The sequence below is a fragment of the Ascidia mentula genome, chromosome 9, assembly GCF_947561715.1.
Source record: "Ascidia mentula chromosome 9, kaAscMent1.1, whole genome shotgun sequence".
Taxonomy (NCBI): Eukaryota; Metazoa; Chordata; class Ascidiacea; order Phlebobranchia; family Ascidiidae; genus Ascidia; species Ascidia mentula.
Genome location: NC_138574.1, coordinates 8,076,016 through 8,098,323, shown reverse-complemented (window position 1 = coordinate 8,098,323; position 22,308 = coordinate 8,076,016). Strand labels below are relative to the sequence as shown.

Below are 22,308 nucleotides of genomic sequence, written 5' to 3'. Positions count from 1 at the left end.
TATACTAGGAAATTATTGTGCTCTTGAAGGCCAGTTCTTGTAAAGCCTAAATCAACCAATACTCTTTGTTTTGCTGCTGTTTTGCTTTTGCTTGTTCAGTACATGTACATGTGCGGACTATGAATACTTTACCCTTTATTATCCGTTGGCTAATGTCATACAATTTAACATCATTCCAATTCCCAGAAGACATTATGTTCCATTTCTGTTGCAGCCAAGTTGTGTGTAATTCGTTAACTTGTTGTGATAAGGTTAATCAAAAGCCCAAACTGAAGGAAAGAACCCAACCTGTATCATTTCATTCGACTTTCCAGACTCTCAGCGTTGACAATGGAAACATCCCTGAGGTAAACAGTTTAGGATGTAAAGTCACCGTGAATAGCAAATAGATATTGCCAAGTTGTTTTAATAAGGTTTGTGTTTATGAGCTGGAATGTACACAGGTTGACTTAACCGTAAATAAATTGCCTCAAAAACTATACACCTGTTAAATTTTTCTGGAAAACAATTGAATTAGATATTTTCAAAAGGCCAAGGGTGTATAATTCAGTTGGTTTGTAGCACAATTATATTCTGTAGAATGACGTATTTATGGAAGATTTTGTAGTCTGTTCTACACATGGTCACACTATATTTTTAGTCGGCAGGGCGTTTTCCGTTACATAAAGGACTGGTATATATCATGTCTTATTACGTTTCGATGGATGGGGATTCTGTTTGATGAACGGAAGTTAGCTGTTGTAAACTTCCGCTTGTTCACAACACGAATTCGCTATTGTGTTTACCAGCACCGCTAAAAGACAGTCACGCAAAATTGTTCAAAGAGACCTTTCGAAAGGATTGACTTTTATTTTACACTTAACTGCTTGTGATGCACTGAACTAACATTTGGTGTCGCTATGGAGTTCTTGAAACTGTATCAGACGGAAAATTGAAAAATGAAAACCGTCTGGGCATATGCAAATATAAGTGTACGCCTATGAAATGATTTTGTTCCTTCTCCCTGCGTTGCTGAAACCATGTCTGGGATGATTTTCTTGTAATTCCTGTATGTTAATGTTGTCTTTCAGAAACTGTGTCTCGTCGCGGTCATTAATTTAGTCTAAATTCGCTTGAAATTTCGCAACATCCTCAGCAAGGCAAGGGAAGTTATGCATCGAGGACGGGTAAATGAGACATATTGCATTGACGTACACTATACGTTCATAAGGTCATTTCCGGCGTCAACTTTAACCAAACGCTTTCCAAAGGACAATTACACCGCCAGAATTTGCATCTGGCAAGTTTTCATTGTCCGTTCCTGTACTTGACGGAAGTATAGGATCCTGACGTGCTTTACTATAGTACGTGGCAACTCATTGTATTTGAAAGGAAGAGTGACGTGCCTCCTCAAACGTAATTCTGAATTGTGCTCCAGCTCAAATAATCTATCACGCCCCATCGATAAAGAGTTGACGTACCCGATTAAATTGTGTCGATCTATAATTAGCGCAAACCTGTCAGTCGCAGTGAGGGCATTTGGATTGATTCCAGTCGCTCCACAAACTATTTGCTTCCGAGCGCACGTAGGATTCCATTTCTCCACAAAGATGGTGTGCATTTCACCTTGCATTGCTTTCCGGTTGCAAGACAAATCCGATCAATGATCCCTATAATAACCTTGAACTTCGAACAACAAAGTTATTTGAGACAAGTTTCGTGTTTTCAATTGGTTAATGGGGCATAAACAAGGTTGTTGTTTTCTGTGTACAGTTTTATTTGGTCGTCAAGTCATCAATGCGAAGGTAATTGTAAACAAAGCGTCGCTCAACTGTTTACTGCTCCTTATTTTTACCCTTTCAAGATGCCGATCCTAACTGTTTGTACAAGTGACTGGTTAGGCTACCACCGCAATGACGCAAAAACCCGAACCTACAATACTTACAGACCATGTTATGCGACACACATAAACCCAGACGGGTTGTTGAACAAGCCCTCTCTCCTAAGTCAGGAGTTCACTCTGCCGTAAACTTGTGACGCAAGAGTTTAGTGAATCATTACGTTCTGAACGTGTTCGTTTCAGACAGACGTGGTTGGTAAACTGCTTGAGGGTGGAAACGCAGTATTTTTTACGTCACAGGGTTAATATGTGCTGTGCACCCAGTCGCCCCTTGTGTTACTATACATGGTAACATACGGGTCGTGACAACACAGTTAACTGTTTAAACACATAGGCGGGTTTAATGTTCGTTGTTATGTAGGTCGGCAAACAAAAACCTGATTTATAGTATTACTGGAAGTCATTTCGCTGTGTATTTATGGAAACAACTTGTAAATCGTCATAAAAAGTGAAAGAATTTAAAATTAATTACATAAAATGAGCCCTGCATTGAGAGAAGTATGAAAGTAGATTTACACTGTGAAGCAGTTTGCCAGGCATATGAAAATGTTCTGAATAAAAATCCGTAACTAATTATTACACGACCTCTGCGTCATGCCGGAAACGAAAGGCAGTGAATCTAAAAATGTAGATTTGCTGTAAATTTAGTTGTAGGATCGTTGACATCACGTTTCTGACACGTCACAGGCTTCCCCAGCGGCGTTACGGATTTGTTGCATTTAGTTATCTCGGTTTTGTGTCAACACTTCCGAAACACAGTTTGGCTTCATTCTAACCGTTGTTATGTGACGTCACATCCACAGAATGCACCGCCCCCGGCTGCTTCTTGTTTGAGAACGAATACTTTACGTCGTCAGCAGTAAATTTCATCTATATTTGTAGTGGTCACAAAATTTTTACACGAATTCCTATCGGGAGTGAACAAAAGCCATTTAATACCTCGCGACTCTTGTCGAAATGGAATGTTTGGATTCCTGTTCATTTCCCCACTGTACAAACAGTAAAAAGTCAAGTAACCTGTCATAAACCAGGAATCCTTTGACAAGAAACCGCACGAAGAGAGGTTTACGGGGACTACGCCCATTTTCACCGAAGATTTAAAGGTTTACTGTCAACGCTAAGCACGGGGTTATTTTGGTACGGTTTAGGTTTGGCAAGGGAGTGGTATCGTGATGTGTGGTTCTGTAGCAAGGGACATCCAAGTTTACATCCATTTTATGGCTCCACGTCCGGGTTCCTGTATTTCCTGCTTAAAAGTAGTTTGTTGGGAGCAAGGATTGGAATATATTTTAAGATTGCCTTAATCAACGCAAATTTTCACTGAAAATCTTAACATACCAGGAATATTAAAATAGCCTTTCCAAACCACCACTGGGACAAATAAATTGGCCACGATCAAGTGTGTAAATCACTCAACTGCTAGAAAAGTACATGGGCGATCGTCACGGATTTGAACTGACTGAAATAAACCAATTCCAAATTTAACTTACCCAGCATCGAAAATACGTCACGTAGTTCCCTTGTTGTTTTGCCGCCAGCGTTGAAACTAAGGATGGATGGGAGACAAAAGAAACATTCTCACAGACTTAGAACCGGACAACGCCTACGAAATCAAAACCAAAAAGCATCGCATGTCTGATACCATCCAGGCCACAGGTCGGCGCGAACAATCGGACAAAGCTAACATTGAGCAAGTTGATGATTCTCTAGGAAAACGCAAGGCTATATTAGTAGCTGCGTATGTACAAGCTGAGTCACACCGCCGGTTTATTTTAAGATCTTGCCAGACAATGGTTGGCCTAAAACGGGTCATAGACCGAGTTGAATCAAGTATAAATTCATTTCTAGGCCCCACTCGATTTTGTTAAGCTGCACTTAAATCCTTAAATACAAATTCAAGTGGGCAGTCTCATCTGTAGTCGAATAGTGAGGTAATGTTATGTTATAAAGGTTTGATTTGCTCTCCCCCTGTTCGAGCAGCGCAGTAAATACATTGCTTAATGTCGCTTTCGTCATCATGGGAATGATGTGAAACCAAATCCCGTGCCTTCTTGCCAGTATTATTAGTTGTTTTGTTCGTAATTGTGACGGCATTGGAGACAAACAATTTAACCGAAAGCGGGTGGAAAAAAACAATAAGACTTACGGAGTTCATCTACGTATATTGGCACACGCTGCATTCCTACCTACGGGCCACGTGCAACAGGAAGTACTCGTCAGGTGACAATAGTGAGGCTTTCTGTTGTCAGTTAAACGTGCTGCGTGACGTGGACTCGCATAATATTGTCGGTGTTTTCGAAATGATTGGCAGCATTTCGTCATTGCGCGAGACGCCGTTGTTGCAACCTTTATTTCGGAAATCAAAATAAGCGTTGTTTAAGTGGCGAATTTTTTTGTGCGTGATCTCCAACCTGCCATCATGTGCGGGGTAAAACATAGGCAAATGCAAGAACTCAATCATGCACGTTGGCTGTAATCAGAACTGAACACAACCGCAATAAGAGCTACCAGTTCTAAGATAAGATTTCCGGTGACCTGTTTACTTGGTCTGACCACAGTGACGGGCGAACACTCGATCGATTCGTACTTTGCGGTGCATGTTGTTGCCAAACTAGCGGCAACGAACTAACTGTTGAAAACAAGTTTTTCCGTCCCATGAAGTAACAAAAAGCAATTAAAAACCATTTGAGGCCTTGCCAAATAGCCAATGCTTGTCGAGTAGCTTACACGCACGTGTTTGGAGAATTTCCCCAGTTCATGTACTGCCGGTCACGTCCTTCCAAGTTGTTTGATGTTACTTCTTGTAACTTACAGCATGAAGAAGTAAGAAATTTGCGTAAATTACATCTGGCGGTAAATAAACACAATAAACACCTATTGATAAGTGTGTGTAAATGTACCAGGCATTAAAAACTAAAAATGGTGTATCAGGGGAGGCCTTTAGCGAAACAGAAATTAATCGAGGTTAAATTTAATTGAAACAAGAACTTTTAAACTCAAAATTCACAAATTGCGACGGCGCAGGAGTTGTTGTTGCCTCCTTCGTGAACGCCAGGCTTTTCAAGCGGGCGCGTGACGTAGGAAGAAGGTTATATATAGCGGCTCGTCGCACCAGACACATCAGTCAGTATCCCTTGTCTCGCTGGTTCGCGGGTCGAATTTTTTAGTTGTTAGTTGAAGTTTTGTTAGGCAGCATTAGTAGCCGGAAAAGTTTTTGCTTGGACAAGTGTTGAAAACGGAAGTTTTATTAAATGCTTTGTTTTTCAGCTACGGTAAATATCGTAAATTGACCACTGAGGAACAAGAAGGCAAGCAACGCGTCAAGCAGATTCCCACAATAAAGACTCCGCAACAGCAGCAGTGCCTGACAAACCCAGAAGCTAGCCTATCACAACGACGAACTACCTGGTACGCAGGACAAAAAGAAGACACTTGTTCAAACGATTCTGAACCAAACCGCTGCAGTGACAGTTTAGTTCCTTGCGTTCCAAAAGAAAGCAATCTACAAGAAAGTTCAAAGCAAAACTCGACTAGACACAGTGCACCTCTGTTGAGCGACAATACACAAAATCAGTCCGAGGGACCAACTTTTGCTCAACGTCATTCGTCAGAATCCAGCGACCTAAACCTAAAAATAAACCAAGTACGACTCAGAAAGAAGAAAGTGAATTTACCTGTAAGTTCATTACCTTTATCCTTAACTATACAATTATTTGCAAAGAAGATTTGTAGTAAGATTAAAGTATAGTTTTTAGTAGGTTTTGATCTGGTATTTAAACCAATTCCTTTATTTTTCAGGATTTGAGAAAAGGGAAGGCAGCGACAACATTTGACGGTGTCGGAAACTCGAACAAGAATTCGCGACCGGTTTCAGCATTCTTCAGCTCAGGAATTATGAAAAGACCGCAAAATTCACAATCAGCCGAAGCAATGTCGCTACACAACACACTGGATAGCAAAAGTAAGTTTTTGTTTTCGGAATAAACATGCTATGACGACTTAGAGTACTGAATAAGCGATTTGTGGGCGTGAAACATAGTCATAAAGCGCCTCGCAACTACAAAAATATCATCTGATGCTGTTGTGCATCCGGGAAAAAATATTACGTGCCCAACAACGCCTACTTGTCTGGCGGATATACTGCCTACGTTGAAAGCTATTTTCCTTGTGACAGAAATGCGCACCGCTTTCCATGACTTCCTCGATTCGGAATACAGCTCGGAAAACCTGAAGTTTTGGTGCTCCTGCGAAAAATTCAAAAAACTAAAAACCGCCGACCAGCGGTATCGGGAGGGTGCTTACATATATGAGCAATTCATTTCGTCCAAGTCACCACATCAGGTAATAAGGAACTTTTGTGGTTTTCACGAATTGCCAGATGTAATTTAACCTTTTGGGCAACTCGGGGTCAAACGGCGTGTGCGTGACATTTGTTAACCAGACATGCGTATTTGCTCACCCCATACAAAGAATACGCTTGACTTGGCATACAAAAAGCACTAAAATAGATGAGACGAATTCAAATCACCTCTGGGTCGATTAGTCACAAGGCTTGTGTTAAATTTAGCTGACGCGCGTTGTGAACAAACATTGAGAATTTTATCAAAGCAGAGGTGTTTATCTGCACCAGATCCGTCTGACTTTATTTATAGAAGATACGTTTATTAACTGTGGCCAACGCACGTGCTACAAACGCTTCTGCGCAGTTCAGTAGAGCTTGCGGGCATTTGAGTTTTTTTTAATATCCCTACGTTATCTTTTCAGGTGAATATTGACCATGTGACGCAAAGGCAGGTGGCTTTAAGCATGTCATGTGGAGACTCCCTGCCAGTCGATGTGTTTGACACCGCACAGCGTAAGATCTTCAACATTATGGAAAATGACTCTTATCCGCGATTTCTTCGCTCAAACTATTACAAGGAAGCGGCGAATCGACGTACCCCACTGGAGAGCCTCCTCGTCACACTGTTGCCTGGCAACAGGTCGTCCTCGGGAAGTAAAGCTAACTCCCCCACCAAGGAAAGTGGACAAATGCGTAACGCAAGCAACAACAATAACACTTCCCCCTTGACTAACGCAACAGTGACTGAAAAAAGAAACTTTAAGTCGTCGAATGGGATCCACCGATCAACCGGACAATGCCCACAACTGTCAACGTGTCCTTGCGAGGATTTGTTGAAAATGTGTCCCGAGGAAAGAGACGCTTTCGTGCAAAGATTGTGTGAACCGACAAAGCATCTCAACCACAACATATAACGAGATTTGGCATCGATCAAAATTTGGCGATTTGTTTCTGAATCTGGTTTAATCCGCGACACCAGGGCGTCCAAGAAGAAATTTCCACAAAACCAATATGAAGTTGACGCTTGTCGACACATTGTGGACGCCAATGCAATTCACTGTGCGTTTGAGCAAATACTGTGACTGGGTGGGTGATAATGGACACACAAGGACTTCGCGATTTTATTTCGTCCTTGGCAGTTCGTCTTGCCTCGTGTTTATCACTGTATTGCATAACAAATAAAAATTTATGCTACTGTTTGTAGTGCTGCTGTTCAATAAAAAAACTTATACCTATGAAATTTTTTGCGGAAATTTTAGAACAGCACGAGAAATATGATCCGATTCTATGCATTTTCTCGAGGCAGTCATTAACAAATTTCTTTAACAACCAATTGCAAACTGAAACATTCAAGCAAAAAATAGTTTGCAATAAACGTCGACCCGTTTGACACCAAACTATGTGCACATCACCAAAGAAACAAATTATAACCAAACAAACTGCTTAAAAAGCTAAAGTGTCATTTCTCATGTAAATCATGTTTACTACGGGAGATTGATCCAAAATGATCAGTGAGCTACAGACAACGCCCACTGTTTTAGCCTATCAGGTATCATCAGTGCAGTTGGTGGCGAGCACCACTTTGTGGTGACTTTGTAGTAAACGCCGATCCGTTGGGTGCCAAACTAGGTACAAACTACCAGAGCAGAATCGCTGTAGAACACAAGACGGACCGAGTTTTATTTACATTTCAGGAAAGCGCTTTTGTAATTCTGTCAAGAATAAGAAAAGTGACATCAACAAAAAGTTTTACCTTCATGTAGTTGCCATTCAAGTTGACAAAACCTCACTGTGTTATACTGTCTTAATGCATCTGCAATTATTTTCTTTCTCTTAAGCAATAGTAGCCCCTCTTCGTGAGTTCTAAAAGCAAATATTTTTGACAATCAAGCGAACCCGCGTTAGGTTTATAAATTCACATTATGCATGCATGAATGCGCCTGAACTAAAGCACAGAACCTATATTTGCGTTCTACAGTTAGTTCACGGCCATAATAACTATGCTGACCAGGGTGTCGATTTATGCCTTTTTCGCCATTCTAAGTGTTCGACACGCGACGCCACTGTTCGACACGGGCGGCGTGAATAAATGTTAAATTACCGATATGCAGTACCACGAACAGAACAAGGCTATTGCTACAAAAGTCCATAAATTGAATTACTATAATAACTTAATTTAGCCTAACATATCGGTCACACCAATCTTGCAACATTCACATCAATCTTATTAGTTTTTTTCGAAGATTGGACGCCAACGATTCTCCTATAAACTTGTAGTAGCATTGTTACCGAACACTTGGCATTGTTACCGAACATATGTTGCATTGTTACGAAACTAGTACCATTATTCGTTCAATCGGACCTTAAAAGAGACATAGCAGCCTACGACATGCAAGGTTTTAATTAATTTTGTCGTTAATTCAACGTGTATTCTAAACTTATGTAAGTACAAGAATCCTGCAATCGAAATAGGCCTGGTCGTTCTTATGCTTTAATTAGATACGACATTTTTACTATTCGACACGCACGACAATTTTTCTCAAGATGTTCGACACGCAAGAAAAAATCGACGCCCTGATTGCTGACCTTAGCATTGGTCAGTGACCCCTAGACTCTACAATATTCATCCTACAAATCTACAGCCTTGCAACGTTGCAAAAGAAAAGAACGGGGGTATCTTAGGATTATGCCACAGATGGAGAAAATATTTGGCAATGTCCGTCAGGCGCAGAACAACTGGTCTGGATTCTTGCCCGAAGTTTAAATTCTGATGTAAAATAATAAAATACTATAAAAAATATGGACCGGGGCCCAAAAGTTTCACGAATACGAGCCTCGTTTCCAAAAAGCCCATGTTACCCATAAAGAACATCGTAGAACCAAACAAAGCTTTTTGTGCAAACATCCACCAAACACATATCAATAATCAGTCTTCTGCAATACATCAGCCAGCACTGGTTTTGCTCATTTCTACTGTGTAGGTTTATTAATTTTATTCCATCATTAGATTTTGCGGTTTTTCATTTATGTTCTGGAGTTTTCTTGACTTCATGGAATATGATTTTGCCCACAGGAAGGTGATATAATGCAGAATGCCATTTGCAATAACTTACTATTTATAGGTTTTTATGACTATTCTGTAGATAGGCCAAGTTGGTAAATGTAATGCTCACATGATAGCGATGGTGACACAAAATACAACAAATATATGACCGGACTTGTTTTTCTTCTTCATGTTTAACCAACCAATAGTTTAAATCACATAATGGTAGTATAGGGGGCAAATGATAAGCCGATAAACATGATTAATACAATTTGCAAAAAATGAATTGTTTCATTGGCCTTGCTGGTGTATTTACTGGGGGTGAGGGGTTAGCCGAATGTAGCGCTTTCCAGATGGTACTTCAACTGTTTTGAAACCTTTTGGAAATCTTGCCTTTGCATCCTCATCTGTAAGTGATGGCACAACCATGCAATCATCACCACTCTGAATAAAGCAAAAGCATTTTTGTATCAAACATCCACAAACAACAAGTCTTCATATGGCAGTTAGGGGTTCAAAACAAAAAGATAAACAGAAAAATGTTTTTTAGGAATTTAACAAATGTGCAGATGTGACATCTGGCACTTACATAGAGAAAAAAAAGGAAGTTCTTTAGGTTGGCATCAGCTTACCTGCCAGTTCACTGGAGTTGCAACCTTTTTGTTAGCTGTCAGCTGCAAGGAGTCAATTACTCTCAACAGTTCACTAAAAGCAACAATGACTGTTCAGAACAATAGTTAACCTTATTACTGCACTTTAATGGAAACATTTTGTAATTTATTTCAATATTATTTACAAATAATTTGATAGCAAACTACGAAACAGGCAGACATACTCAAAGTTTCTTCCAGTTGTTGCTGGGTAAAGAATTGATAGTTTCAGTTTCTTGTCTGGGCCGATGATGAAAACCTTTATCATTTATAAGGTTTATTATAATATTAATTTATGGCAACAAACAGTTTGAAAATATTTCTAATCTACCAACAAAAAAGTTAAAAACCATCTTAAATACTTAATTCAAATGTCTTACACAACGAGCTGTCAATGGCATTCCCTTCTTGTCCACTTCATCTGGGTCCAACATTCCCAATTCGCTAACCATCTGACGAGATGCAGCAACCAGAGGGTATGGAAAGCTATTACTCTTGCTGTAATGTACGATGTCCTGAAAACAAATAGATCAATGTAAGTAAAAATAGGTTGCGCTAAAACTCTGTAAAGATCACCAATAATTGAGATATACTTGAATCAGTTACCAACCAGTACCTTAATCCAGCCTTTGTGATCCTCAACTGAATCCACTGACAACCCAATCATTTTCACACCACGCTTTTTAAATTCTGGTTCATATTGTGCTGCTCGACCAAGTTCGGTGGTGCACACTGGTGTATAATCTGCTGGGTGCGAGAAAAGTATCGCCCATCTGCATTCAACCAAATTCACTGTTACTAATGCACAATTGTGTGAAATGATTTATTTTCAATTTAACGTGCAATGCATTACGCTACATAAAAACGAGTGAATAACATAAAACTTACGAATTGTCGATGTACTTGTACAGATCTAATTTTCCTTCCGTGCTGTCAGCTGTAAAATTCGGAAAAGCTTGTCCAAGTTGAGGAGCCGGCATTTTTTAACCCTATCAATTAGATTTGGAAAAAACTTTTTCCTGTGTAATGAAGAAACACGTTTTTTATCATTAACTTTTTCATTCTGTGTAAATCTGTCTCACAGTCACAACATGCCGTTGCCTACTTCCTGTCCCAACGTGCTCGCTGCCGCGCAAGCCAAACATTTCAAGCGAGCCACGTTTGCCCTCCCTTTTTCATGGCATTTTCGTGAGTGTTATCGCTCCACGTCTCAATCACTCTGGTGCCCTGCAAGGCATTTTGCCAAACTGCTGTAATTCCCAGAAAAAGCATACAGCGACGTAACATTCGCGACAAATTGGGTTCTTTGAACAAAATTTTATTGTTACGCCTGCGCTGCTAGGACATAAAACAGTAAAACACGCAGCGATTTTTTTTACAAATATGCACATGAAGATATACAATGATGCTCTTTTTGTTGAAGTGACTGTGCGCCATCTTATGTTTTTGGAATAGTCGTGCATTTTGGAGAATATTGTCATTCTTCTTTCTCGTGTTCTTCAAACATATCGTGCGTCCATTGGTCGGGCGATTTTCTGCGAACTTTCACGTTTTCACTTCCATCAGTTCCCTGTCCAGCAGCCCCTGTTATTCAGTAAATCATATTTTTCTGGGTCTTTTCCAAATTTATCGTTTTCGGTATTTATGGGTGCTTATGTGCATAGCCGTCATGGAATAACGGTGGAGCGCCATTTTAAAAAACAAGCGTTGGCTTTGTGCTGAAAGGGGATGAGGGAATTTGAGGGGAAAAAATGCCAAGTCATTTCGCAAACAAAGCCCTTTTCAAGAATTTCCAACATGGCAGTCCAAGCGTAACGCCTTACCGCTGGAGTATGGCTGCTGCACTTCCTGATTCTGCAACGAAACAACACCTTGAGTTGGGAAATACGCATCATTGCAGCAACGTATTTACCTCTGGTGCAGTTTTGACATGGTCCGTTTCGCCGCGTTGATCACGTCGTTCGTCTTCGCTGCTTGCACTGCTTCCACTGCGCCGATCGCTCACGGAGTAACTTCGTGATCGCCGCCTGATTTAAGATAGATTTCTTTCAATGTGGGCCTGCGGCTTTGGTCGGCGCAGAAACGTGTTCAAAACAAGACACCGGACACTGCTGGCGGAATTGAAGCGAGTGCCAACACATGTTTCAGCAAACTGACAGTGCAGCGTAACATTACAGACAAGGCCTTGGGCATTAAAAATTCTGCATACCGTTGAGGTAGGTATGAGCACATTAGATAAGTAAATAAGAACGACACTTCAACCGCAAAAGCGACAGACTTTCATTGATATTAATAACAGTGATACAAAGTATGCGCTTATCTCTTAGATGGAACTGACTGCACAATACCTATCTCGGCGTTCTTCATCGTCTGATCTATAACTCTGCCTTCTGTTTCTCCACTGATTTTGATCCCTAAACATCAAAAATTCGTTTGTAAAGCAATTAAACATAAATAATTCAAGCATCACATTACAAGAATCTTTTCAGGCACCGTTTCCTCGATGTTGTTTGCATTACCTCTGATTGTTGTTGTTGTAATAACCTCTTCCACGGTAATTGTTGTTATAGTTGTTGTAGTTGTTGTAACCCCTGTTGTTGTTGAAACCTCGGTGGAAGAATCTTCCTCTGGCTCGGTAGTTCACGAAGTTGCCTGCATTCAACACAAAATTATGAACACACAGTTGTATTCGTTTTCAGTTTGGACGAAAGTGTAAGAACAATATGATCACTTAAAACGCTGATCGATTGCGTTACCTCTTCCACGGTATGGAAACCTCTGGTTGTATCGATTGTGTGGTTGGAAATAACCTCGGTTATTGTTTCGATATCCGCGCCTATCTCCCTCACGCGATCTGAATATAAAGCAACATAAGCATGACGTGGTTCCATCGCTTTGTCACAAAACAATTCGAACAAAATGCTCTGATTAGGAGATGGAATAAAAACGTTTCGCGTGGATGATCTTTTAAAGTTACTCAAACCATTCCACATCCTATTGAAAAGGCACATGTGAGGGCGAAGTGTTTGGTGCAAGGTTTTGAAAAGCAACCGTTACATTGAAGTTACCCGGCATGACGGCAACGTTAAACATTTACAAAAGAAAATCCTGCGGTGGAAAGACTAGACGACTAGACGTGGTACGAACCTGGAACGTGATCTGCTCTCTCTATTGTCCTGACGGTCGAAGCTGCAGAACAAAAGCAAATAAGTCAAGTTCTGTTGTGAGCTTAAATGAAACTAGCCTATGACATTCCGCAATATAAATAACAGAAATCAAAAAGCTTTTAAAAAAATCAAGACTGACATTAATCTCTCCATACCTTCTATCACCACTATAAGCTTTCGGGAGAGACCTGGGGGATCTCGCACTTCTTGACCTTGATCTTGAGGACTCGGATCCATAGGAAGAGGAACGGGATCTGTGTCTGCGGTCATCAGGAGAAGAAGATCGTGATTTGGGTGGAGATTTCAGCTTCTCATATTTGTCGTCAACGTTCGACAAACTTGCCAGATTTACTGAAACCTGTTAATTATTAACGGTTACTCGTGTCAAGACAAACAGCACTGTAAACTGAACACAAGTAGTCAGCAAGGTCAAGTGGCTAAATAAACCAAATAGGGTGTAATGTTGCTTGGTTTTAATGTCTTGAATAATCTATATTGTGTAAGGTCAACTTGCTACAAACAACCTTTTGCGAAACATTTTTCTTCTCCTCCGCACGGTTTGCCTCCCAAATCACTGCAATTCTCCGAGACAGTGAAACTTCAGTCATGTGTGCCACAGTTCGAGGACCTTTGAATGTTTACAAAGAATTTTTAGAAAACCTTTTCACACTGTTTCAAAAACAGGGACCAGGGCAATTACCATCTGGAGTTACTTTCACTTTTTTCAATGCCTTCTTGCTCATGTTAAGAGGGCTGATCTTTTTTGCTGGCTTGCTTTCTTCTGATGTTGAACCAAACAGAGAGACAAACTGGTCCTCATAAGAATCCTTCTCCTCCGCAAACTCACTCTCAGATGCAAGTTTTGAGAAGTCAATGTGTTCGAATATAGATTGGTTGCCTTCATCATCTTGTCTCACAACCAAACCTCGGATATGAGACAGCGGCAAGTCGCTCGGGATGTGCCTGCAAGATATACATTTACTTAATAATATTAACAACAGATTTTATGGAAACTTCAGACACACAGGATGGCCGAGGAAAAAGAATGTATTCAATGACAAAATGACTCGGTTAATAACGGTTCAAAGCAGTGAAGTTAATGTTTTCTACATTGCATGTAAGTGTTTAGAAGCAAATTTTAGGAATGTGTTTATTCCTGTGGTTAAGTGCATGGCAGTTGTGAGTAGATTGTGTCACAATATTGTCAATTTGATTCAACAAAATAATTTGTTTCTACCTAACAAGATCATCATCTTCTGCTTTGTCATGTTTCTTTTCTTGTTTCTTTAGTTTTTTCATCTCAGCATCACTTGTGTTCTCATAATCCTTGTCCTAAATCCCAAATCATTTTTAAAAGTTCTTGGTTTTCTCAAACAATCACTCAATACTTCAATCACACAAAAGAAAATTCAACGCAAAATCTATAAAAATCATAAAATCCCATTAACCAGTTGGGCACCCAACGGACTGACGTTGACTGAAACTACAAAGTGGAAATCTGTATGCCTGCCAGTGTAAAAGCTAGTGCAGTTGCAGTGCCACAGTCAACAGCTGCACTGAGGAGACTATGCAGGTTGAAACAGTGTGTACACCCTGCCGGAAGCTCTTGATGATTATTATGGCTCTTTTTTCACATTTATGTCATTTACCTTGTTTTTCTTTTTCTTCTTTCGTTTCTTTTCTTTGACGTGAGGACTGGTGGCTTCCTCAGTTCCGTAAGAATCTTTCCTTTCCTTTTTGTTTTTTTTCTTTTTCTTTCCTTTTTTCATGTCCTCATCCTGATAGGAGACCTCTTCTTGCATTTCGATCATTTGAGCTTCATAGTTCTTCTTTTTTGGTTTCCTTAAAAAGAAAAGTGATGTAATTTTAACAAGAAGTAACAAGACATTCACTTGTAAACTATCAGTGTCTTTACAGCAGTTACAACTGTTTATTCATACTTGGTTATGAGAGCAGTTGTAAAATCTTCATCAGAGCTACTTTCGCCAGGTTCATCATATTTGCTCTTTTTCTGTGGTTGCCTAAATATTAATAATAAAAAGCTCTTATTTTCATGATCAGTATTACACAAATGAGCACCTTGTCAGCAAAGGTAAAATATTTTGGCCAAAAATTTCCAGCAACAAAATGTAAAAATTGTAACAGCACTGTATAGTTTTTGTGTGTACCTTCCCTTTACAATAAGACACATTTTACATAGGGCGGATCACAACTTGCCAGCATTTTATTAATAATTCATAGTACTGTTTTGAAGGTGATTGGAGGTTTAAAAAGTCACTTGTGCACTGAGGTTGTTGTACACAAGTTATTTGAATGTCAATGAATAGTATTTACAAAGATATACATGCTTTCATCAATGAAACATGGTAAAAAATAGTTTGAATCCGCGATCTCAGAATATGGGACGATAAACAGATTTTCAAAATACTTTAAGCATGTTAAAAGTTTAAACTTAGGGTGGTTAAAAAATATTATTACTTGACATTTTACCTTTCACGAATAAAATCTTCAGTTGCAGTTGTCCATTTACTCTCTTTTTGTTGAAGAGAGGTACCTTGAGCTGCAGAGGCTGAAGCAGTGGCTTGGGACCCAACATACACTGGTTCATATGCTGGAGACAACAAAAGTGCAAAAATGGTTTACAAGAAGAACTTAGTACTAAAAAATGAAAATAGAGTAATTGGTATTGGCATCAGTGGCCACAAGCCCAGTTGGCATGTCTCAATTTTTAGTTATTTAGTCACAATTCAACTTCGTGCTGCTAGGATAAGAAAAACAGATGCGCTCATAACACATCCACCCGTACATGTTGGCGCAATTGGTGTGAATAAAAATTACAAGCTGTAAATAAATGGAAATGTCAGTGAAGTGTCTCGCATTGTGTAAAATCTGTTTTTGTTAAGTATGTTCGATTTCCCCTGGTATACCTCATGGTGAAGTTAATTTGGGTAAGTCATGAGAAAACGCCAATGAAATGATAGTACAATAAGAGACTTGTTAGTCTGTATAGTCTATAGTGACACCACAAAATGTCAATAATCCAGAGGGTGGGATCCAAGTGGTCAACACCCCCTTTACTTCGCAAAACATATATTCTGTTTTGGGAGCTAAATAAACGTGAACCTAAAATTGTTTGTTGCAATTCCCCACATAACTGCCTCCTGTCTAAATTTGCCATTGTTTTCAAACACAGAGCATTGTTATGAAATATTTGCGATTTGCACACTGGTAAGAGACAAAATGTTTTTGCCCAGTGGTCACATTGTTGCAATAACATGTAGTTTCCTCAGTGCAAACCGATTATTGCGCTACAGAGCAAAATTTAGCATAGTTCTGTTTTCAAACGCATTGTGAAAATGTGCAGAGGCGCATTAGGCTACTGCATGTAAATTTTGTTTTCATTTGTAGGGTACATTCAAGCCCTTTGTTTCGAAGTAAAAGAAACCTTTGGCACATGTATCATCGCAAACACTCATTTCTTGGTTTTCCATAATACAATTGCGCAGGCCATAGAGACATTCCAATTTTCCAAAGCGCGACTAAAATTGACTGTAATTTTACAGCAAAAAAAGGAGTTACGCCCAAAATTTTGAGCCCCTACAATTACTGTCAACATAGCTTAAGATGCCACTATAGAATAACTTACAGCTTTGTGTAATATGTGAAGGATAGGCTACCAACTGTGGTTGGTTATATGAGGAAGCATCACTGCACTTTGTCATGCCCGTGGAAGCATGTGATACAGGATTCACACTTTCATGCTTTTTTCTTGGCAGCTCGTCAATAGTCTCTGCAAACACAGAAATCACAATAAATATCACTTTTTGACAAGATTTACAAACAAGTGAAATGTTTTTGACATCATCAACTTAAAATGTACATGCCAAAATATCCTACAAACACTTACGTTGGTGTGCGGACAATTGTGTATAACTGTAACAATCAATAGACAACATATTTTTCAATGTCAAGACATTTTTTTCGAGACTTCACCAACATATTTCATCCAGTGCACTAGACTGTCACTTGCCAATAAGTGCTACATTTAACAAGAGGCCCTCATGATTTTTTTCTATATCTGTGATTTCTCATTTTTGCATTCCAGCCCTGCTTTCAAGAAGCTTTCAACCCATTACATAATATCTCAACACAGATGTGCAGGCAAAGTAGGAGATTGTTTTCAGCATTTGGAAAATTGCTACAAACCAAAATTTGTCCATTGTGGCTAAATTTGCTGCAAAAAATATGTCAGGCAGTGAGCATACATAATTTATTCAGTCAACAATGATTCCTGAGTTTCAAAAACTTAGCTGAAGAAATAAAAACCATTAATGTGTATTGTAAACATCAGACAGTTAATCAATGTTGAGACGGAACAAATTGAACATGTTTTTTTATTTATTTTACCTTTCACTGATTCAACAGATTGTTGTGGCATCGAGCCTCTAGTCAAAGTTGGAATCTTTTGACCTTCATGTTTGTTTTCAGGTGAAAAGCCAGGAATATTATTGCCACCATTCTTGTCCTGCGACCTTCTATATGTATCTAAAAACATGTTTTTTTTTTCAGAGAGTGCCTAATTGGAAACACATGCTCTTTAATAGAATTTTTTGGAAAATGTTGTTCATACCTTTGGAACCACTGCTGTATTCATAACTCATTTTACCATCAGCCTTTGAATCTTTAGATTGGCCCCAAGACTGCGGTCTATTACCGTTTCCAGGTGCATTTTCTGTAATGTAGCCAACCTTATAACATTTGTTTACAACTAAAATGTAGTTTAAATAAGATCAAACAATGTGTACAAATACAAGTTTACCAGTTTCCTGTTTCGAATTTTCTGTTTCCTCATCCCATGTGGTTTTTGCCGGACGTGGCCACAATCTGGTTCTGATCACTTCCTTTCTTCTCTTCTGCTTTTCACTAAGTTCCTATTTAACAAATACCTTGTCAGGAATAGTAACAAGCAAACATTAAAATATTCTTTTTGAAGACAGGCCTATTGTTACATTTCTCAAAACATCTGAAACCTTGCACATACCAAGAAAATAATATGTGCACCTTTTCAGTTTGGTTGTTGGACATTTTATCATCATCATAGAGTATCTGCGAAGAAGGTTGGCTACTCATGGGTGGTTCGCCTGGTGGTGCTGGAGGTGGAACAGGTTTTGGGACGGGGGCAGGAGGTGTTGGTACAACAGAAGCCATTGATGTTGGATAAGACAGAACTTGTTGCTGACCGACTGCTTGGTGTGGTTGTTGCATAGCTAGGGGCAAAAGTATAAAATACTATTTTTATCTTTAAAGCTACTACCCCAGCAGTGAGTGTAACCAAGTTTAAGTTTAAATGAAATCATTAAAATTGTACACATTGTAATATATATTAATACAGTACATGTTTAGTTTTTGACAACTCCAATCCACAACATAATAAAGGATGACCAAATTTGACAAATACTTTTGAGTGATGTGACAGTTAGAACATTTGTCAAACCTGTCGGTGGAATCATAACAATGGGCTGTTGGCCCTCCTGTCCCATTGAGGGGATTTGCAAAATCTGCATTTTTCCATCAGGCCCAGGGACAGCAAGCTGAATAACATTTAATGGCTGACCATTTGTTCCAAGAAGCCTCATATCACCAAGGTTTGGAGCCATAAGCATAACTGCAATAAAAAATATTCATGTTACACCAGTACACCAAACTAAATTAGATTTGAGACCTTTTAGGTCGAAACAGTGGCCATCTGTCTGCAGCTTATACATAAATTAGATTTATTAAATACAAATTGTATATTCCACAACAATCAACACAAATCCTGGGGAATTGGTAATCATTGTGATGACTAGTCTAACAATAATGTTGGTGACTGTTTATAATGTATATATATGATACAGCTCCTACACACCATGGTTAGGCACAAACAGACAAACATTACCTGGTTGATTTCCTGGTGCTTGTTGTATTGTCTGTTGCATTAGAGGAACTCCACTTTGCATAGGCATGTCTTTTCTGGATTGCAGCATTTACAAACATTATGCACAATTGACTTTTACAGTACAAATTACTTTTAAGCTTTGGAGCACTTTGTGTATAAAACTGTGTACAAATTAGTGTTAACTATGTGATTCATGTTCTGTTGTTAAGCATTAAACACCTTTTCTTCATAGGTGAAAACCATTGATCAAACCTTATTTCTCCACCATATGATCCCATCATATTTGCTTCTTCATTGTGGCGCATTTTCTTAGATTGTGGTGAAATTGAACCAGCCTTAATTTTAGCATGTTTCTTCTTCCTCGACATTGACAAAGCTTTCTTTTTAAGCATCTCTGGACTCGATGAATCAGATGCTGAATTGTCGGAACTGAACACAAAATACACACTTATATATAAATTAAATAGGCAAACTACAATATTGCAAGTTGGGGGATTTTTTTTCTTTGCTTTAACACTTGAGATAAAAATTACAAAATTTGTAACACAGTTACAACTTACACAACATTTATATATATTTGAAAATTTTATGACTTACAGATTATGTTGTGGCCCCTTAAATAATTCACCTATTTGTTACAGTTATCTCGTCATTCCAATAATGCAACTACAACTGACATGTCACAATTTATGAAAATGTTCATACAAACTTTAATTGTTACCTTTTATCATCAGAGTCTGATGAGCTGGAAGGAGCAGCCAATTTCATTTTTTTCAATTTTGCTTTTGTCATCTTTTTTCCCAGTTTACTCTTGTTCTTCTTCTTTTTAGCTTTCTTCACACTTTTCATCATTTGCAGAATTTCGTTTTCATCCAAATTGTCGTCAGAAGAGTCACTCTTGTTGAGTTTTTTTATTTTACCTTGTGCCTTTCTTATTTTCATTAACGACTTTTCGTGACGAGCAACAGAGGCAAGAGCTGTTTTTTCCATCATTTGTTGAACTTGTGCAGCTGAATGACCCTCCTCATCTCCCTGGCCATTTGCTCCACTTGTTTGCTCATATGTCTAATAAGAATTTATGGTCAATTTTTGTAGTATGCTGTATTAGTCTCTGGTCTACGAATTTAGGGAGTTTGAGACTATAAAAATATTCAACTTTTTTTCACTGGTGTAAGTTGCTTTTAAAGCAGAAGGTGCCTATAGACTAACCAAAAGGCAGTTTAGGTGAACTGGTTTGAATAATTTGTTTGTGAAATTGTTTAACATGCAAGTATGTTTCAAATGAATATGTGTCAATATCTTACATATATAATATATATATATAATCGACCAGCATAAAATGGAAAATTTATGTTAAAAATGTTGTTATATGTAAACATCACGGCACCGTTGGCTTCTAACAGCCCATCATATATTTCTAGTCATTAAGCAAAAGAAATAAAGACCCACGGGAAAGCTTTTAAACTCCATTGTTGGTTTTGAGGAGTGTTTTTCTGATGACTGAAAGGAAAACCCAGACTTTTGTTCAATTTGCACATCATCGCCATACTTCTTGTCTGGTGAATCCCATTTGCTAATACCAATTTTTCCAGGTTCCAGTGTCTTTTTGGATATTTCTTCTTCATTTCTACAAATAAAAAAGTTTTTACCTGAATGAACCCCCAATGTACACAAAATCAGCACCAAATGAGTCAGATTGAGCATGTTACATAAAAATTAAATAAACTGAAATTAAAACTAAGAAAATAGTCTACCCAAAATAAGACATTGCTTCTGATTTTGCTGCTGGTTTTTCTTGCATCTTAGGTGGGGTTTTATGTATTGATTCTCTGTGTGGCGAGCCATGCGACCTAGAACGGGACCTGGAGTAGGAGCGGGACCTAGATCTTGAAAATGACCGTCTTCTCTCAGCTGAATATGATCTGCTTCTTGATCGAGAGCGCGAGTATGATCTTGACCGAGATCTATTTTTAAAAAAATACTTCTGATCAATTTAACCATTTTAAGATATACAAAATAAGTTTTACCTTGATCGGGAGCCATAATTTCGTGAATAGTTTCGACGTTTTGGTACGTAACCACCCCCTCTATTCCAGTTCCCTCTGTAATTACCTCTTCCCCTGTTTTGCCACCTGACAGAAAAATAAAACACTACTTAAATGACGAATTGGCAAAACTTAAACAGAACATAGAAGCCACAGTTATTCTTTATTTTATGCAAAATTTGTTTGCAACAAACAAGTTACCTTCCACGTGGGTTGAAGTTTCCACGATAGTTATTGTAATTGTTATAGTTGTTGTTGTAGTTGTTGTAATTTCTTTGGTTCCAATTACTTGCTTGAAATGCACCCCTTGACTCCCCTGGTGCCCGAAACCTCATTTTTGTCCAGTTAGCTGTCCTCAAATTTGCTCCACTTTCTGTCCGAATTGGACTCAAAGAAATAGACTTGCTGAAATACAAACATTTTGATAAGTTACTCAAACTGGCAAGACATGGCAGTAAGTTACTTTTGTCAAATAAACACGCACAATTGCATTAAAGAGCAAACTACCAACTTACCGACGTTCTGGATAACTGCCATGTCTTGGACTTGGCGAACGTGACGACATGTTTTTGTTAAAAATAACATATAAATACACTTATCTCATGACAACCTATCGTAGGAAAATGAAGAAATAAAATTTACACAAAAGTGCACTGTAGAACAAAATTACATACTGCGCACGTCCAAATAGTAAAGCCTATTGGTAACACAGATTTACAAAACGAAACTAAACGAAACTAGCTTTTGCAAACACACGCAGCCATAAGTTCTGCTTACAAATCATTTCCATTGGCTGTTTTTCAACACGTGACACGTCTCAATGACATAGAAACAACACGCCGAAATGCTTTTTTCATTTATCATTGAAATTCGAAAAATCCGCACGAGCAGTAGTTTATCGTTTCGGGTTTATTTATTTCATGGCAAATCAAATGTAAATCGAAAAGAATGACGAGCTTGGGTTAAAATTTGGCTGACAACAAAAGGCCATTTATTTTTTCTAGTATGTCCTTGGCCTGCATGTTCCCGTAAGCCAGTGCTTTTCAACCTGTGGGACCATCCGCACTGGTGCGGATATGAAAATTTGTGGTGCGGATGGCAAACATGGTGCGGATGAGTGCGGATGAGTGCGGATGAGTGCGGATGACAATTAATCGCCCGATAAGTAGGGTTTTTGGTCTAAGAATTTTCATATTTGGTTACGTACACTCGCTTCAATAAGCAACGCTAATCCTTCCCCTTGA

At 38.8% G+C, this 22,308-nt stretch overlaps 3 protein-coding genes across 3 annotated transcripts; 1 reads left to right on the top strand and 2 right to left on the bottom strand.

Moving 5' to 3' along the window:
- Positions 1-3,435: 3,435 nt before the first annotated feature.
- LOC145914492 (uncharacterized) lies at positions 3,436-7,418 on the top strand. The gene is made up of 6 exons (XM_083002317.1): positions 3,436-3,709; positions 4,602-4,702; positions 5,082-5,555; positions 5,678-5,840; positions 6,054-6,220; positions 6,644-7,418. Exons 1-6 carry the CDS (start codon positions 3,436-3,438, stop codon positions 7,133-7,135), a joined length of 1,671 nt encoding a protein of 556 aa, XP_082858443.1. The 3' UTR covers positions 7,136-7,418.
- Positions 7,419-9,197: 1,779 nt separating this feature from the next.
- Positions 9,198-10,963, bottom strand: LOC145913377 (peroxiredoxin-6-like). The gene is made up of 6 exons (XM_083001007.1): positions 10,803-10,963; positions 10,531-10,687; positions 10,295-10,429; positions 10,100-10,173; positions 9,897-9,969; positions 9,198-9,708 (listed from the first exon to the last, which is right to left on the bottom strand). Exons 1-6 carry the CDS (start codon positions 10,892-10,894, stop codon positions 9,577-9,579), a joined length of 663 nt encoding a protein of 220 aa, XP_082857133.1. The 5' UTR covers positions 10,895-10,963; the 3' UTR covers positions 9,198-9,576.
- Positions 10,964-11,216: 253 nt separating this feature from the next.
- Positions 11,217-21,676, bottom strand: LOC145913033 (uncharacterized). Its single transcript, XM_083000547.1, has 28 exons — positions 21,580-21,676; positions 21,266-21,469; positions 21,047-21,151; positions 20,774-20,983; positions 20,469-20,646; positions 19,741-20,084; positions 19,272-19,448; positions 19,020-19,093; positions 18,576-18,746; positions 18,143-18,348; positions 17,901-18,012; positions 17,712-17,813; positions 17,489-17,626; positions 16,728-16,871; positions 15,572-15,692; positions 15,022-15,102; positions 14,731-14,923; positions 14,319-14,413; positions 13,782-14,044; positions 13,606-13,709; positions 13,237-13,439; positions 13,062-13,103; positions 12,671-12,768; positions 12,434-12,566; positions 12,263-12,328; positions 11,827-11,941; positions 11,738-11,768; positions 11,217-11,498 (listed from the first exon to the last, which is right to left on the bottom strand). Exons 1-28 carry the CDS (start codon positions 21,627-21,629, stop codon positions 11,392-11,394), a joined length of 3,867 nt encoding a protein of 1,288 aa, XP_082856673.1. The 5' UTR covers positions 21,630-21,676; the 3' UTR covers positions 11,217-11,391.
- Positions 21,677-22,308: the final 632 nt, after the last annotated feature.